This window comes from Acanthochromis polyacanthus, chromosome 16, assembly GCF_021347895.1.
Source record: "Acanthochromis polyacanthus isolate Apoly-LR-REF ecotype Palm Island chromosome 16, KAUST_Apoly_ChrSc, whole genome shotgun sequence".
Taxonomy (NCBI): Eukaryota; Metazoa; Chordata; class Actinopteri; family Pomacentridae; genus Acanthochromis; species Acanthochromis polyacanthus.
This window is the reverse complement of record NC_067128.1, coordinates 11,840,857-11,860,716: the sequence shown is the minus strand read 5'-3', so window position 1 is coordinate 11,860,716 and position 19,860 is coordinate 11,840,857. Positions and strand designations below refer to the sequence as shown.

Sequence of the window (19,860 nt, the reverse complement as noted above, 5' to 3'; positions counted from 1 at the left end):
CCTGTGTCCTCTCAAAGACTGATGTCCCAGACACCACACACCTGGAGCCAGCATCCTGAGCATCACTTTCTTGCTCGTTCAGGCTCCATGGCAACTGTTGCTATGGTGAGTCCCTGCCCCGTCCCTGCTGCTGCCTCCTCGGTGAGGTGAGACGGCAACAAACCTTTTTCTTCTGAACTGTCAGACGGAGCAAAAGGTCACATTCAAGGAGCGTCCAGACAATGACCAGCAGGACGACGCCGGTTTGAAGGACCTGAGCAGCGAATACTTTCATCTCTGTGAATTTCTTGTTGCCTTTTTGTTCCTTTATAACCATCTCCTAGATTTTAGTCTCTGCTTATGAGTTAGTAAACAGATATACAGTCCACATACACTCACAGATGCATCCGTTTGAACATAGAGCACATTAAAACATCCTTGAAAGCATTTCTTCAGAAATAAATACAGTACGTGTGTGCATACAAGTCTACATTCATCAACAGATACACATGCAGTACTTCCTACATATAAATTCATCTGTCCATACAGACGTCATTCCTCCCCTACATTCATCAGTCTCTCATACATACATATACACACACATCACTCCTGCCATACAAACATTCATACATGTATGCATTTGACTCTGTCATTCTGAGCATTTGTTCATTCGCTACAGTCGTTATTTGGTGTCTGTGTGCTTGTTTCACATCTTCTTGTGTGAGTTTCCAGCAGGAAATATCGATTCGCTTCATACAAGAGCTCAGGGTCTCAGTATTTCTGTTCACTAATCCCTCAACACTTCAGTCCTTTATCACTCTGATGTCTGTGCTTTCTTTCACTGTTCTCATTTTGCTTTTCTATGAGACTTCAGGTCTGTGTGCGTTTCCCCGAGTGCACCAACTCTCTCGTCACCGTGAGTCCACTCGTCTGACATTTGCAGGCTCAGATAGCAGTTTATCTCCTGACAGGGCCGACGGTGGTGGATTTAAGGGTCGGACGAGTCTGAGCGAGCGACTGACGCTGCTGCTGAGCTGTGAAATCAGATGAGTGGGAACTGAAATGTCAGGCCTCTGAAGTGATGTAACGGACAGACAGGGGGGATAAGACAGACAAATATCAGCTGAGATGGAAACAGTTTCTGTTAAAACCCAGCGAGGGCATCAAAGTTCAACACACTGAAGATCGAACAGAAACTGAAATACACAGAGAAGAACAAGCGTTTCTATATATATGTACGTATATACACTACACGCAATATCATGTCTTCCATGAAAACTCACACTTTTATTCATGCTAACAGATCCGTTGTATAGGACTAGATATTGATATCCCTTCTTGCATACATGAGACACCTAAGACTCAGTGGAATGGTAAAGTGAATGAGAGCATCCTCTGGGTTATCAAGTGAGCGGCCTTCTTTATCAGTGTTTCGCAGACGGGTCCTACACCCCTCCAGACGGTTCAGCAGTGAATCCCAGCATCCCAGGTTCACCCCCTAGATGCTTCATTCATTTCACCAGGACTGCATAGCTCCTGGTTTAGTCTTGTTCTAACCAAGCTATTTTCAGTGTCTTTACCTTTAAATGCAGCTTTTCACGCCTCCTTCAGGAAGAAAACTCTCTCTGCGTCTGTGACAGCTCGGAGCAAAAAAGTTCAGCACACAGCAGACGATCTATACGTGAATGAGTGTCTGAGACCGGGACCTTTAATCAATATTTTATCTGGAAACATCACCAAATTCACAACAAAGTTATTTTTAACTTGTCTTTGGTGAATTCATCAGACAATGTCACAAAGAATCAGTATTTTAGTGATGCAGAGCTCTCATGGGCTGCGTTTCATGCTCTATTTCATACATGTTCCACTGTCTGACAACAAACTAAAAAAATATGTTAATGAGGACAACTTTGAGAATTCAGGTGTTAAAATACAGAATATGTGAGCACAGAGAGCAGAGAGACGCAAACAGATGTAAACACCTGCTGAGTTTAGGTTGCAGTGAAGGCGATATTAAACCAGTGAACACATCCAGCCAGATCACAGCAGAACATTTGTTGTGTTTTGATAGATATTTGACAGATATTTTAGAATTGGAAGAAGCTCCAGACAGTAAATAAACGTGGTGACGGAGAGGCGGCTGCTCTTTCTGAATGTCTCATCTGGAAGCAGCAACAGAGGAAGCAATGAAAAGTTTTCAAAAATCAGGAAAACATCACGTTAGAGAATCTGCAACCATAAAATGTAGAGAAAGAAAGACATAAATAATTATCCAAATACTTACCGTTTCATTTTCTGTTGATCCGTTAACTGATTATTTCTGTTTTAGCTCACCTGCGTATTTTATTAATTTGTATTTGATTAGTTTTTCATTTATTTTGGGTGCAAAAACCTTCATTTGTAACTAAAACTTGCAAATAAAGGTCAAAAGAAAATACCCAAGTGAAGAATTTGAACATTGTATGTGTCCATAAGGTTGAGCAAAGACTGAGAAATCTCATTTAATTTATTGTAACTCTGTTAAAAGATGTTCATACATGTTATTTCACTAAATGGAGCCAAATCTGGATTATTTAATCAAAAAAGTTCTCATAAGCTTCACTAACTTGAATCCTGAAACATGGTAATCTTCACAAAATACAACAAATACTTTAACCAAAAAGACTCTTATCTTTATTAACATGTATGACACGAGGCGATCCACTTGTCCTGTACATTTCCACTCCGTTCCACACGCTCCTCTTTTCTTTACAAATAATTAGAAAACTGTACAGTACAAAAACAAATAAAAAAAGGTCTGAATATATTATTAAAGGTCTCACATTAGCAGAGGAACTTCACTTTAAAAATCAAGTTTGGCAAAATGTCTCGTCCTCCGACAAACACAAAACGTTAGAAACAAAGATCGAATGTCACATAAGAAAGGAGAAAAAGTTTCATGCAGCAACTTTAAGAAGAGCCTGAGAAGGTTTAAAAAGAGACGGACAAAGAGAACAACTTACAAAATGAAAACAATCAAAGAAACAGTCTGACTCCAGCTGATTTTACACTCAAGACTTTTGTATTGATTTGATGAATCATCCTGAAGACGATCAATAAAAAAATCTCAACTATGAAAACTGATTCAAAGCTTTTCTTTTAGAAGAGTTTTAATTGTAAAAATCTTTTTGTTTCTCAGTTGATTTTCAGCTGATATCCAAGTCATGCGGATTAGATTTTACACCAACAAAATTTCCACTTTTCTCCAAACTCCAGTCAGTTTCTTTATCATTTTTTCTACCAAACTCCATCTAGAAAGCTGCAGACTTCCTTAATCTTGATGCCAAACTTCAGCCAGAACATCTGCAGCGTTTTTCTTTTCACGTTCCCTACACTGAACACTTTATTCTCTCCAAAGGCCTTTCTCTATGTATGGTTTTTATCTGTTTTGTTGCATTTGTTTTTCTTGTAAAGCAACTTCGGGTGCCAAGAAAGGTACTTACAAATAAAATGGATTATTATTATTGTTGTTGTTGTTATTAAAATCCAGGAACAGTTTTGATGATTTTACACTTTGCAATGGGCTGCACAGTGCAGTAGTGTTTACCACTTTCTCCTTGCAGCAAGAAGATCTCTGGTTCAAATCCCGGGGTGGGCCTGGGATCTTTCTGCATGGAGTTTGCATGTTCTCCCTGTGCATGTGTGGGTTTTCTCCGGGTACTCCAGCTTCCTCCCACAGTCCAAAAATATGCTGAGGTTACAGTAATTGGATACTCTAAATTGACCGTAGGTGGGAATATGAGTGTGATTGTGTGTCTGTATATGTAGCCCTGTGACAGACTGGCGACCTGTCTAGAGTGTCCCCTGCCTTTGCCCGAGTCAGCTGGGATAGACTCCAGCGACTCTAGTGAGGATAAAGCGGTGTATAGAGAATGGACGGACGGACACTTTGCCATTCTTCCAACCGAACTCCATTTATCCCTTGTGTTGTCCTGCGGGTCATTTCATAGTCTGAAAATGTGATTTAAAAATGTATTTACACATTGAAACTTCAGATGTCCACATTTTCAACATTTTTGGGAAATTTAAAAAAAAAATTTTTTGGAGGGAAAGAAAAAACATTCACAAAAAAAAAAATCAATCTTTGTGAATGTTTTTTTAAAGAAAATAGAAGTTTTGCTGGTATTTTTAGGATTTTTTTGGAGATTTTTACCCATTTAAAAAAATATTTACAAGAATTTTCTTGCCAAATTAGTTCTTTTTAAAAAGTAAAAATTTCAAGGGAAACTTTTAAGGAATTATTGGAATTTTCTTCCTGAAGGTTTTGCAAATTTTCAGAAATTTGGGGAATTTTTTGCTGAATTTTTGGATTTTTTTCAGACAAGGAAACAATATTTTTTGGTGCCCATAAATGAAAACAGGAGGGTTAAAAACGTGCCAGTTTCACATGTCTGTGTCCATTTGACTGTCTAGAAGAATCAACTGGAAATCAGTTGGTCAGACATGACGCTGCACAGCTGGATCTTGACATGAAGGTTTATACGCTGGACTGGTCATTGTTGGGTCAACTCGCCTTCCTTACTTTACCTACAGCCCCACTGCTCCACATTTATTCAGCTGAGTGCAGGATTTCAGGCAGGTTCACAGTTGGAAACGTCATCAGGTGCAGTTGGCGTCCTTGTTTACACTTTCTGATAGAAAGCTGCAATGTTTTAGTCACAAATTCACACGGGACTTAAGACCTTACAAGTTACAACATCTATAATACTTCACTGCTGCAGCATCGGTTTAGTTACTAAGAACACAGGATGAACAAACAGCTGCTACAACCCGATCCTGGCCATCAAAAGTGGGGTTCTGACAACCAGCTGGAACATTCTCGCCTCAGTGCACAACATCATTAGATTTGATATTTCTGCCAATCAGGCATTCTAAAGCAGCCGAACTCTGAGCAGCTTCTAAACCTAAAAACAGGATGACTCTCAGGCAGGACTTTGTCTGATTTCTAAGTGGATTTCTGACAGTTTACTCTCACTGGATAATGAGAGATAATGACATCCTCAGAAACTAAAAATCTAAAAATCATATGAGTGGTCTCACTGAGTTATGGCTCAGAGAGGAAGTTTGTTTTTTTTTCCTTCTGATTTTCCGCCTTCCTGCAGTAAAATATCGATCTGACAACCAGCAGAAACACAAACCAACATCTGCAATCTGAGACAAACCACAGAAACTCTGAGTCAGTGTCAAAGGCAGCAAAATGATCTGAGGTTTATCATACTAATTAAATAACTTCTCTTCTGTTGTTTCTCCTTTTCTTGCAAAAACCTAAAGGCTGTTTTCACCATATAAACTCACAGTCTGCTCCCAATCGTGTTGCATAACTAATATATTAATATCAGCACCGTAAAAACCCAGAGGATGAATACAAAAGCATCATAAATAAGGAAAATAATACTTAAATAAATGTTAAATTAGATCATAAATAGAAAGGCACTTCCACATCTGTTCGTTAATCTGATCCAGGACCAGCAGCTTGTCTGAGTGGAAACTAAATCCAGGAGCTCGTCCATCAGTCTGTCAGCAACATGTTCAGTCAGCCCACTTTTCTTTTGTTCTGTTATTTTCTGCAGCTCACAGTTTTTCTGCCTCCTTCAATCCACTTTTTCTGAGGTTGAACTTTCTCTGTATGAATGAGTATGACAGATGTTTTCCTCTCACACCTCCACCTCCTGCTGCCCTCCCTGTGCAGCGGCAGCCGTCGTCACGGCGATGTCGAAGCAGGTCTCCATCATGACGCGGGACTTGCAGAGGTTGACGCAGTACTCCAGCTCCGCAGTGACCTGAGCCAGAGCCTCCAGGTACTCCTGGGACTCCCGGTCCAGCTCCTGGTCCACGTCGACTGGAAGCGAGACACACAGGAGGAGACGGGTTGATGGTTAAAATAATAAAAAGATGCAGCAATAGAGACTCAAAACCTGAGCTCCTGATCTAATATTAACCCTCCTGTCGTCCTCATTTACAGGCACCAAAAAATATAATTTCCTTACCTGGAAAAAATCCAAAAAAATATGCAAAAAATTCCCCAAATTTCTGAAAATTTGCAAAACCATCAGGAAGAAAATTCCAGTAATTCCTTAAAAGTTTTATTTGAAAAAATAGCCTCAAATTTGGCAAAAAATTCTAGTAAATATTTTTGAAAAATTAGTAAAAAATCTTCCAAAAAAAATCCTAAAAATATCTAAAGTGATTACATACATATATCAGGAAAACTTATATTTTCTTTAAGAACATTCACATAAAAATCAACCAAAATCCAGCGAAATTCGCTGGATTTTGGTTGATTTTTATGTGAATGTTCTTAAAAAAACATTTTTAACATTTCTTTTTTTCCACCAAAAAAATGTTCAAAGTTTTCCCAAAAGTGTTGAAAACGAGGACATCAGAAGTTTCACTGTGAAAATATGTTTTTTCCCCCATGTTTTCCAACTTTAAAACGGATCAATTTTGACCTGCAGGACGACACGAGGGTTAACATCCCTACTGACACCATAGTGCAACAATACTCTCTCATAAGTGAAATTCCTGCTTTTAAAATGTTTTATCATCTCTTTATTTACAGATTTGCAGACAGAACGCTGCAGTTTGCATGCAAATTTTAAGCAACTCCAGAAAAAAACGCACAGTTTAAAGCAGCTGAAGGCTTTGTGCCTGCATGTCACACAGTAAACGTGTGCAGTCAGAGATGTTAGAACGATGCTGTTTGAGGTTTTACTTCTTCAACTCTGCTGGGATGGATGTTTACACCAGCAGAAACTCGCTTCATGTATTTAAAGGTGGCTCGCACCACCTGAACTCATCATGTCTGCTGTGAAGATGAACTTCTAACGCTTTGATGTTTCCGAGTCACAAAAACAAGCTGCTGGGTCTGATTTAGAGAGTAAATACTGAGCAAGTTTGTCACAGCAAGACTTTCTCTGGCTGCACAAAACTTAAAACCCCAGTCAAAGATAATCAACATCACATTGGTGGTTATCAGTTTTCTTTGCTATGCAGGTTTTTCTGCATCATTTGACTGTTCTTCTGCACAAATTGGACCAACAGTGTGCTGCTGCCTTTAATTAGAGGAACGGGTTGTTATAAAGCAGAGCTATGAGGAGTATTAATGAACTATTACTGTAAAAAGCAACACTGTTACTGCAAATGATGCAAGTGAGGAACACTGGTGGCAATGTTGATTCTTATATATCTAATATATTCATTGTTACCTCTCAGTGACTCTTATTTCAAATGTAACAGCTGCAGGTTGGAGGTCTGAAATTTTAACAAGATGTGCACCATTAAGATCCGACTCTGTCCCATAAGGCAGGATAGGTGGAAATTTTTTTATTTATTTCAATCAGAGTGAAATTAATGTGACATACAGGGTGTCTCAAAAATGACATCATTTGAGATGTCCATGGTCAGGAGAAATGATACTTAATAGGATTTATTTTGGACATAAGATGTTTTATTCTGCATATTTGAAATGAAAACTTCTGGGGGATGATAATTTTATAATGCTCCAAAGTTATTCTAAATGTTCAGTGTGGCCGTTCAGATTCTTTTTTCCCCCCTGACACAAACCTTCCTCTTGAAACTTCTCATGCGACGTCCAAATCTGCTTTCCTGTTTGCGCTTGTTTATGAAATTTTCTAACAAATTCTCATTGCTTATTCACATTTGTCAGAGTTTGGGCGTACTTCAATACACAGAACGCCTTTTCTGTTGCAGTAAACGGCATCTCTATTCCTGCAAGCAGAAAAATAAAAATGATTGCACTTTCGTGAGCAAAAAGAGCAAACATATTTTAAACAATTATTAGGTGATGAAATGATGTCAAATGTTTTGGGACATTCTGTATTTACATCCGTGTTCTATCGGCTGCAGCACCAGCAGGGCGAACAGATTTGGCCACAAATCAGGACCAAGTTTTAAAACATATTTATGCAATTTCTGCATCTCCAACTGAATACATGTGGGTTCTCACAGCAAAATCATGCAAATAGTTTATGCTGCTATAATTACACAGCCTTGTCAGAATTAATAGGATGTAGCTCAACAAGTTTGCAGATATAATGCAATCTCTAATCTGAAAATCTGCCAATATAAATCTGACACTCTGAACAGAACTTCAAGTTAGCTGTGCAGAATCAGTTACCATGGTGATTCAATCCTTCACATTGATCTCACTGATCAGGTAAGAACAGAAAGGATGAAAACTGAAAAATACATCTGAATATGAAGGAAAACTTCACACTGATTGTGAACATTGTTGGTCTCCAGGTGTCTGTCCTTGAAAAAAATAAAGAAAACTATCATGTTTTTGTATCTCAATTTGTTTCCAAGCCCATTCTGTCCTTGACATGTTCTGACAAAGTGAGATTCAAGCAGAGACACCAGAGTTTCTATACAGTCAGAGAGATTTAGGAGCTGCAGTCATTTTAATGTGGGTCACTGTTGGCTCCAGTGAGTGGAAGAGATTAGTAATGTCAGCATGTAGGAACACAGAGTATTATTCTTTGCCTCACTTCGGATTTGGGAGGATTTCCACGTATTCTTTCTTCTTCTTCTAGTCCATATTTATTCATAGTTCATCAAACTGTTTCATTAAAAGCAGCAGAATTCTCCAGGCAGTTACTGGAGTTAGAAGAGTTTCTCTTTGATTAAGTGGATTTATAGACATTTATTCTCACTTGACAGCTAATGCAAACTGAATCTAAAAATCTGTTTTTGCACGTTCATATTTCACTCATTTCAGAAAAGGAGGAGGATGTTTGACACAGTCAGGTGGAAAGATTTCGTTTTTAGTTTGTGCCACTTTCCAGGGAATTAATGGAAATGATTCTGTAATGATGCCAAAGATCACGTTCCTCGCAGCAGATAGAAACAGTTTTGTGTGTTTTGTCCGTATATTACAACCGCTGCAGGGCATGCTGGGTATCTCTAAGTGACATCAGAATTTTAGCTGCAAACTTCTGCTTTCTACAGAGCAAAATGTTTCTCGTGAAAAGAATTTGCCGCTTTTCTTCGAGGTGACCCGAGAGTTTGTCCAACTGACAGCGAAATAATAAAAAGATGTGAATATAATCCCTTTTCCCCCTTTGGCCTGTTTGTATCTGCAGTTTGCACCGACAATCTCCTCCCCAAACAAACGCCCTGGCTCTCGTCTCTGGAGCACCGCGAGCTGTTTCCTTTTGTTCTCTTGTCCCAGAAATAGAAGCGTAATGGATGGAGTTGAGCTGCAGAGGACGAGGTTTTAACCGGCGAGGCTCGAGGCCGCCGCCGGCACTCAGCTGGAAACACACACTCTGTTTGTCCACTTTGTGTTTGGGGTCAGGAGCTGCTTACTGCACTCGTTTGCCTTTTGTGCTGCGTGATGAAGGAGGCAGCTTCTATATCTGCTCCAGAGTCAGCAGAGAGAAACCTCAGACACCACTGAACATGAAACTGATAAGTGAAATTACAACTTTATATGAGCTGCTGTTGTTTTGCAGTTATTCAAAGCATCTTCCAACCCTCCTCCTATTTCTATTACAGCTGAGAGCATCATGTGGACATTAAACAACATTTAAGAACTCATTCAAACATTTTCTTTCACCACCAAAAAAATAAAAATAAAGAAATTCAGCAGACAAATAAATTTCGCAAAGTAGCCTAAAAGTTAATATTTACTTGTCCAAGTTGAAAGCATAAACCAGGATACTATTTGTCATTCGGTGTAAAATGTAGAATCGGCTGCAGCACAGAGGAGCTAAGTCATATATTGATGCTTTTATTCATACTTTTGATAGATTGTTAAAAAAAATCTGCTATTATAACATTTTAGCTCAGCTTTGAACATCCTCTCATTCGCTCTATTATCTGATATAAAGTGAATCAGCTATTTTGTTGAGCTGTTTCTATTCTTAGCTGGAAATTTCATCCACTGGCGCACCACAGAATCATCACAATACTCTGCGTCTGTCTCTGTTATTAGAGGATGGTTATTTGGGAACAGCAGCTGCTAGCTAATCAGATGTTTGTACTTATAATGCTCCTCAGACGTCTCGACTGAGTCAGCGCTTCTCTCCTCCTCTGACTGAGCAGATTTGTCCTTTAGTGAGTGGACAGTTCTGTCACTGTAGTTGTCTCTGTAGCTTTGGATTCTTAGACGCTCCAATGAATTGTTTGACTTCTTATCTTCTAGAGAACAGCAGCATAACATTTGGACCAAAGTCCATTTAAAAAAGTGCACACTGACATTTACAGCTGCAGACGTATTCTCATATCACTACTTATTAACTGAAATGCGTTTCTCTTGAGCTGCATGCAAAACTTTAAATGGAACAAATGTAGAAGTAAAGTCATATTTATGGTAGTTCAAGATGAGCAAGTTCAAGACTCTCCTGCATCTAACGTGTCATTAACAACATGACTGTGTGCATCTGTTCTAAATGCTGGCTAACAGGGCTGCACTGTCGCCTCACAGCTAGAAGATCTCTGGTTCGCGTCCCGACCTGGACCCTGGATCTTTCTGTGTGGAGTTTGCATGTTCTCCCTGTGCATGTGTGGGTTTTCTCCGGGTTCCAAGAACATGCTGAGGTTATTTGGAAATGATAAATTGCCCATAGGTGTGAATGTGATTGTTTGTCTGTATGTGTAGCCCTGTGACAGACTGGTGATCTGTCTCCAGTTTATATAAACTTGTACAATCTGCAGCTCTACATGGCAATAAGCAGTTAATATTCCAGACTCGAGCTGCACAAGTGGTAGTTTTAAACAAACTGTGCCCTAGGTTCTAATTTAAATTAATTAAAATATGTTGCAGCAAACTGAATATAAACAGCATATCTGTGATTAATACACCCATTTATTGCAGCTCATTAAGACCTTTATTAATGTTGATGATCAAAAAGTGCCACCAGACAATCTAAACATCTCCAATTAAAGCTGAATTACTCACTTTGTCATTGTGAACTGATAAATACAGATAAAGCAGCAGATGTTTGTATCCGAGAAAAACAGCTCCATCTCTGTCCTCGTGCTACCTGACAGGATTCAAGACGCATCCTGCAGTCATCATCACGACTCACTGCTTCACTGAAACCTGCACAGACTGACTTCAACGGCACAAACCAGCTGTGAGCTCAGAGCAATCCTGTTTTCACATATTAATTTGAAGCTGTTATGATGACAGTGTCTCCACAGAACTACAATCCTATACAACTAAACTGCAACTAAACTCAATTTTGATTTAATGAAAACATATTTTCTGTGAGATTATTTGCTTGCAATGTATCACAGATATGCTCCCAATCTGTGCCATTTATTTAATGACTTCACTGTTGTTCCTTTCCGGCTCACAATCATATATTAGATGGGGCTGAACCCGACACCCTGGTCACCCACTAAGATGCTTCAAACATGTTCTGAAAGGGTCATATGTTGACCCAAACTATGGCATTTTTCCTCATTGGGCACCAAAATGACTTGGTCAGCCAAGTCATTTTGGTGCCCAATCCTAACAAAGTTCACTTAACACAACCAGAAACTTAATTCTCAGACTGATGATCTCTCATCCATCACAGGACACAAAACTGAGTCTTCTGATTTATGCCACCAACGACCCCTCCAACCTCCCAGTGTGGACTTTTTAAAATTTTCCCACCACATGACATGTCACGAATGACATTTGTTCAAAACTGAATTGTGTTCCCTTCATAATGTATCTGAGAACGCAGTTTAGTTGTACAGAAGCATAATTTTGTGGACACTGGGTTGTTGTTTATTTCCACAGACAACGTATGACATGATGTTTTATGCAGAGTGCCATTAGTGTCCACATTTCTGTCTCTTTTTGCTCTGTTTTTGGTCTCCACCAGCCGCTGAGGGAATAATCTGGCTCTTTTGCTGTTATCAAGAGGAAGAACAGAGTATCTATGTTAGTTTTCCTACACGGTGATACTTAGCTCTTTGAAGATGAATAAATCGCATCACTTTACTTGTGACAATGGTTGAAATAATTTCACTTTAGTGGAAGATGTTTTCACTTGTTTGAGGGAAATTTGGACTTTGTGGACACAGTGGAAGACAAACATCTTATGCAGATTTTTTTTTTTAATAAACTGATTGATATTGGAGGTTTAAAACTGACACTAATACTCATTTTTCAGACTTGCAAAGATATACCATCTGATAACAAACAAACAGTGTTGCTGTTTCTCAACAATCTCCAACAGATCTTTGAAATGTCCATAAATCTGCATCTTTTTTTCAACTGACATGAACCATAAAACTATTATATGTACGATAACTAATAATAGCTGACATATGTGGGGTTTATCTGAAAGTTTTAGGTTTTTATGCAATGTTCGTGAACACAGAGTTAAAAACAGACTGTATTTCTCATTTAATTAAGAGATAATTGCGACTTGTGTTTCAGATTTCTGCTCCCACTCCAGCAGGGAGGTAGACCTGTTTGTGTCTGATGTTTGCTGGTGTTCAGGTCATCCTCAAACAGCTGCTACAGCTGGAAACAGAGCTGTGAGACCAAACCAAAGCAGAAACATTGTAGGTGCTCAGCGAAACACTGAGCTGAAACTGCAAGGCCGAGGGGAGCTGCAGATTCGGCCGATAATTGGCTTTCAAGCTGCTTTAATTCGAGGCTCTTGGAGCACCAGCGCTGTGTAAACTGTATTTAACAGCCTGAGCAGACGATCCTGTACTCACACTCTCCGCTCCATTTGCTCGGGTGGAGCATCAGCCGGCTCTTGGCCTCCTCCAGCTCCACCTTCAGCCTCTCGTGTTTGCTCTTCAGCTCTCTGATCTGCTGCTGCCTCTTCTCCAGCATCCTGAGCCGGGCGTTGAAGTAGAGCAGACCCTGAGGACCAAACAAACAGAGTCAGACCCGCAAACCTGCTGACGTCTCCCAGCAGAGGTTCAGCGAAGTGAGGACGAAGTCAGCCGAGCGTCGGGAGGTTTATAGAGGTGAGAGCAGGTGAAGCAGGAAGAGGAGGAATTACCACAAGTGGAACGAGGGGCTCCGATCCTGCTCTCAGACTTCAATCTGTGGCCACTGCTGGGTTTAATTAGGAGTTAGCCAGAGATAAAATTAGCATGGGTGCTAATCTGCTGTCTGAGGACTTAATCTGCAGGACAAACGCTGAGGGGAGGATTAAGGACAGCTGAGGACGGGCAGGTGACAGAGACGCTCAGCTTGTCTTAATTACAGCTGTTTAATATGAAGGAGGTCATCCCTGCAGGAAAAGTCACACACATGTGACTCTAAAAACGCTTTTTCAGCTGCAGCTTTCATTTCAGTTACATTTAGAGCTTCAGAACAACACATATCTGGTGTGTGAATCCTGTGTTAAGATATTTCTTTTTACTAGGAGTTTTTAAATATGAAGAAAAGTGTTATAATTACACTCTTTCCAGCTGTTTCCAACAATTCTCTTCATTGACTGGTAATCTATTAAGTATTTGTTCGAGTACTCAGTTAATTTTAAGACTAAAAACTGTGAAAAATGTCCATTCCAGTTGATTACAACCGAATAAATGATCAGAAATATCTTATTCTAAAAATCTTCACATTTCTTGGTCAAAAAGCACAAATTTTAAAAACGATAACTTAAAAAAAATCCAGTGAAACAGTTTCCCTTTATCTGTTTGCTAATTAATGCAGCTCTAATGTTAAATATGTCCATGTGTAAAAGCTGTAAGTATAATCTGATACACGTTTTCTCATGAAGTAGAATAAAGTGCCACTAAATAAATCTCAGCTGTTTTCATGAACAGAATCTGCTGCACCTCTCAGAAAAAGCCACTCAGTGCTGCTTGCACCTTTCTGTCCTTGTACTTTTGTCTTTCCATTGTATCTGCTCATATTTTGCAGCACTGCAGCACTGAAAGAACACAGTTTCTCTGCTCTGAACACCGAGGATGGTACCAAAGCACGACTATGTTTGCAATTATTCCTGTAATGACGTTATCTCGAGTTGACAAGTTAATTATTTCGAAGGAACAAAGCTTGCTCTCTCACGATTACGTGTTAATTTATCTTGAGAAAACTAAAGGTTGCGATAATTAGCTTAATTTATAACGACTTTTTGTTTTCTCAAGATTGCAGGATAATAACGGAGAGCTAAAAAAAATTAGTGTCTGGTTTATTTGATGGCCTGATTTGGGCCTTCAGGTTGCTGTGAGGACTGACGACAGACTCAGAGGATCACTGAACTGTGAAGCTGCACTCCTCTGAATGTTATCACAGAAAGACACAATACACTCGAGTCTGTGTTAGACCTCGACTGAAACACAATCTGATACATCGATCAATAATGGGCACCTCCTCTTTAATCTGACATTTTCAGCTTTAATCTGCTGCTACAGCTGTCAAGATGCCATCTATGCATGTTGGCAAACAGAGGAGCTCAGTTCTGGTTTATAAAGCACCTGAGTTAGCTTTTATTTATAAATGTTCTTATACAGAAGAATATGAATTCCTGAAGGCACCAGTTCACGCATTAGTTAACTATTTAATTCTATTTTATAAAGGCAAGGGGATAAACCAATCGGTTGACAAAAACAGCATGTAAGTATCTTCATAGAAGCACTAATGATCCTGATCAACAAAGACAGAAACAACCTTTTGTTTTGTTTTCATTGTGATAATGAAATAGTTAACTTGATGTCATAAGAAAACAAGCATCGCTATTTCTAGATAACTAATGGCACTAAGAAAACACTTGCAATCTTGGCTCTTGCATTTGCTTGATTGCTTCATTTACAGTCTATTGTGGCGGAAAAAAGAAAAAATCTGAAAAACGTGTCTCTCCGTCCAAACACAGTCCTGGCTGTACTTATGAGCAGGTTTATAAAGAGCAGGAGCTAACAAGCCTGTAAACATCATCTTCTTCTCCCCAGAGCCTTTGACTGTCAATACTAATAGACAGTTAATTATATGACCAATCAATTTCACCCTCATTTGCTGCTTTTGTGAAAAAAGCACACCGTTGTCTTGCTACGCCACATTTCTCCCTTTGTCATGGCGTACAGTCATGAATTATTTAATTATGTACACATTTTTGGAGATATAATTGCGGGAGCTTTAATTGTTTTCTGGTTTGCATGATGAAGAGCTGGCAGAGTCAGAAATCTCAGTCAAATAACTGTTCTGAGAAATGCTATCCGGTGTGGAAACATTCAGCTCCGTTTGGCTAATTTGTTTTACTACCATCTACTTCTAGTCATCAGATCACTAATCCCATCAAACAGCTCAGTGAAAGCTGTAAAATAAGGTAATAATTCTCATGTCAGACCACGTGTAGACGGACGGTTTTTAAGTGTGCCGATTGGTAACGTTTTATTAGATTAACTCACCTTTTCAACATCATGGAACGGCTGCTGAGAGTCGGCAGGAAGAGAAGAGGAGAGAGAAAAGAAGACGTGTGAGTACTAAAGATGGAGTGCAGATCATCTTTCTCTAATTGAAAATAAATCAGAGCTCCTTCCTTCCCTCGACACACTGTTCATCGCTCTGCTCCTGAAGGTTAACGACCCATTAACGCAGAGAGAAGCGACGGCCGTAAAGTTCAACCAGCTGAGGACACCCTTCATTCCTCACTGCATCCTGCTCCTCCAGCCTTCACTCACATCACAGACAATTAAGACTAAACTGTAATTGACTCAGCAATTAACTCAACTGCTGATAAATCTGAGCTGAACCTGTGACACTGAGGCTCAACACTGGGTTACTTTTTTGTCAACGACGCTAATGTAAGAATCCGTCTGACTTGTGAGGTCTGTGATTGTTTCAAATTAGTGTCACCAAATATAGTGTGACTCATTTAATCATTAGGATTTGATAAAACCCCAAATCTATCCGTAAAGTGTACGAGTTGCCACCACAGTCAACTGATAAAGTTCCAGTCTGCATTCATGTCTACAGTCAGTATATAAAGGAATTGAATGGGTGAGCATCCAAGATCCAAGAGTCTGACCTCCTGTTCCTGAGTTACGGTCTTGAAAAACAGCCAGAGAAAGCTGACCTTTTGGGTATAAACTGCCATCACTTCTTATTCTATTAGACGTGTGTGTGACATTTTATCATAACTAGTGGTTGTGGGGTCACAGAGACCTTTAACCACTAAAATCTGAGTCTTATAAAGTGAGTCAAAGGAAACGTTTGCGCCTCATTTGAATGAATTCCCTCCAGGTGTTAAAGAGACATCGTGTCGACAAGGATGGGACACACAGGAGGACAACCTGAAAAGATAATGCTGCTGACCGAGTACAAAAGGAATATTAATGATACCACAGAGTAAACATAAACATGTCACAGTGCAGAGCTGTCAGAGGTCGTAGTGGCGGAAGAGAATATATTCCAACAGCTGTCAGTGAAGATGTCTTTTAAAAACAAAAAGGTTCATGAATAATACAAGAGGAGGTCAATGAGTGTGTATCAATTATGGAGACATTAGAATGGTGAATATTACAGACTGCTGGTTATGGAGATTTAATTCTGACCGACTGACACAGAGTTCAGACTTCAGTTCAGAAAACCTCCTAAAAATCACATTTAAATGCAGGTTAACTGGAAACTGCTAAAGAATAAACAGAACCAGATTGTGTTTTCTATTAACACTGCTAATCAACATATCTGGCAAAAGCACACGTTGATACTGAATGTTCCAGCACATTGTTTAGTGACAACATTTTTTTTTCTGCCAAAATCACCAATCACACAGTCAACCTGCAATCTCTGCATCTTTATGAGCCAGTTTCTGTTCAGATTCTGGTTCACGTTCAGAAAAGATTATGGTTTGCTTCAATCCAGAAAAAGTCTACGGTGTGACACAATATATTTATTTACACTGAACCAAAAGCACAGAAAGTCTCCATGTGAACCTGGTGTCTGGTGTCACAGAGCTGGACTTTATATGGACTTCCTGGTCACAGACAGAGTTAAAGAGCTCATATTATGCATATTTAAAGGTGTATACATTTATGGTTCAGGTCTACTACAATTTGTTTACATGCTTTAGTATTCAAAAACATATCACTTCTCATATTTTGTGTAATGTACATTGCTGCAGCTCCTTTTCTCACTCTACTACCTGAAATGCTCCATTTTAACTCCTGATCCTCCTTTAAGGCTCCCCTCCCAAAAAGCCCACTCTGCTCTGATTGGTCAGCAAATCCACATAATTGTGATTATGTACCATAACATCAGATCTCTGCGTACTGGCAGACAGATGTGGGTGTAGTGGAAGTTAAGTTTTGGTGAGGCAGCTGCTCATTCTTTATTTGAGGGCCAAACCGTCACTCAGGCGTTATGTAAATGTGTTACTTGGTGATGTAGATATGTGTTGCAAGCAGGTAAGACAGAGTGTTTTCTGTGTCAAAGCTATATAACTCCCTTTGGCATGGACTTTGTAAGTTTGCAGAAGTTTTACAAGCAGGAAGACAATTTCACAACACCCTGAAAGAGCAAGGGAAAACCCCAAAATAACAGAATCTGGGTTCTTTAACTGACGGTCTACAAGCAGCAGATAGTTATTTAATATTCTGAGAAGCAGCAAGGTGAGCAGATGGAGTCCGCCTCACCTCTGACCCTGTCACCACCTCCTTTCTTCTCTGCAGATGCTCCACGTCGTCGATCTCGTACACCTTAATCTCAAAGGGCTCCTTCAGTGTGCCGCCCAGAGGGGGCAGGTCCACCCACTGACCGCCAACCTTCCTGCCCAGAGACGAGGTGTCCGGCAGGGGAGCTGGGATCAGTCGCCGCCGCAGGAAACCTGGTGGAAGGAAAAAATGTATAGCATGATCATCCAACTGGTGCCTTACTATGCAATTACTTTGTATGAATCAGGTACCAGCAGTCCTTACTGGCTGCAGCTGGTGCTCTAATGTAGATCCAGTGCAAGTAGAGCTGCAGCAATTAATTGATAAGATATGAATGAATCATCCACTGTTGTACAGACTGATTAATTGGTTTTGTCAGTTTTTTAAGAACAAAAGTCAAAAGCTTTTTTGATTTGAAAATTTTCTGGGTTCTTTTCAATTCTATGACAGTAAACTGAATATCTTTGCTTCATGGACAAAACAAGACATTTGAGGATGTCGTGTTGGACTCTGGGAAGCACAGGTTGACATTTATCATCATTTTCTGTCGTTTTATAGACAAAACAACTAATCAGTTATTTGAAAAAAAAAAACAGATTAATTGACAATGAAAATAATCATTAGTTGCAGTCCCAAATTGAAAGAATTGAGGCCCTGGGTATATTTCTGAAATTATTGCTTTTGGCTAAAATAGTGTCAGAAGCCATTTTCTAATGTTGTAATTAAAGAGCTAAAAGGGGAGAACAGCCACACTTTATATTAGCAGAAAAAACTACAACTCAGTATGTAATTATATACCATGTAGGTGGATCAAACACGGCTCTTCTTTAATGTTTAATGAGGAATAGAATCATTATTTTTTTAATTGTTTGATGACACAGTAAGAACCCGGTCTGTGGGTTGGATTATAAATAGTGGCTGTTCTTCCAAACAGCTCTGTGCCCTGAAGATACCCAGTATTTACTATAATTAATACATTGTCCTTTATTCTCAAATGCACAGCTCTTACTCACTTGTTCCATACTTCCATTTAGGTGTCGGCAGAAACCAGCGAGGATTTTACTGGTACACAATTCACATTACAAAATCAAAGCTGTGTTTTAAAGTGTGACCAGACTTGACAATAGGAAACTGTTGAGTCCAGAGGCAAACAGAGGCCAGAAATACATCCATTGTGATGAAGGTTGTTGATATCAGAAGACAGCCCACACAGCTCATTATTTTTAATTAGCCTCATCTCCTCAGTCAGTCCAGCCCCACCAATACCTTTCCTCTGTGTCAACAACCATTTGCGCTGCTGATAAGGTTTTAACACCACGGCTGTCAACCTAAAGACCTCAATCTTATTACTAATGAGTTTGTACACACACTGCTGTCGGATAGCTGCCGTACAAACTACTTTTATGACTAAAACCAAAAGCAACAACGTCTGCGGAAAACCAAAAAAAAAAAAAAAAAAAAAGCCATTAGCGGTTATTAAAAAACATCCTGGCTCTCTGAGTGAGGACGCTGAAATAGTGACAGATTGAGGGGGAGTGTGCGTGGGTGTGAAAGCTGTGGAGTGGTGTGTAGTGGATGGGGAGGGAGGCAGGGAGGGTGTGTGGGTGATAATTGGAGTTGGATATGTACACCGGGAATTGCCGCGGCGTCATGAAATATTCATGAGGCAGAAATGAGCCAAGATCCACAGACTGATGGCAGGCAGATCACACGAGTGCCGATTCCATATGCATCAGGCTGCTCGACCCGTGTGTCGCCGCCGCCAACCAGCCGCATGAATCACAATCAGCTGCTGTAAGGTAGAATACGCTACAACAGCGTCCCAGATAATGTGCGTGGATGTAGGTTTTTTTTTTACAATAATGTCCGGCTGAGAGATAAATTCACACGCTGAGATATGAGAAGGAGAGCAGCCTTTGATAGATGCTCCCACAGCAATAATACCTGCACTCTTCAATGTGCTCAGCATTCATGAAAATACTGTAGCTAGCAGCCACTTTCATCCCATCATCACACTCTGATGGATGGAGGCACATTCTGGAAAAAGCCATAAACATGTTAATTTATCGGTGCAGCTTTCAGAAGAGACAACTTTTATAGCTCTTTCACTTTCTGAGTCAATATAATCAGAAATAGCTGCCAAGTGTCAAATCTGAGCGTTAACTGTGATGATATCTAATCTCGTTTCAGTCATAACTGGTGATGATTAAAAGCAACATTCACTTTTACATTCCTCCACTCAGCTCGAGCTGCTGCTTTTTG

At 39.8% G+C, this 19,860-nt stretch overlaps 1 protein-coding gene across 2 annotated transcripts in view; it reads right to left on the bottom strand.

Annotated features, from left to right (window-relative positions):
• Window positions 1-2,629: 2,629 nt before the first annotated feature.
• The window catches only part of LOC110964005 (kinesin-like protein KIF26A), a 29,735-nt gene continuing 12,504 nt past the window's right edge, over window positions 2,630-19,860 (bottom strand). The window contains exons 5-8 of one of the 2 annotated variants that reach the window (XM_051960584.1): window positions 17,581-17,771; window positions 15,355-15,378; window positions 12,706-12,856; window positions 2,630-5,857 (exon numbers count right to left, since the gene is read on the bottom strand). In XM_051960584.1, coding sequence (XP_051816544.1) covers window positions 5,673-5,857; window positions 12,706-12,856; window positions 15,355-15,378; window positions 17,581-17,771 — 551 coding nt within the window. In that variant the 3' untranslated portion in view covers window positions 2,630-5,672. The remainder of the gene's footprint in view (window positions 5,858-12,705; window positions 12,857-15,354; window positions 15,379-17,580; window positions 17,772-19,860) is intronic. The other variant, XM_051960585.1, reaches the window with a different exon arrangement.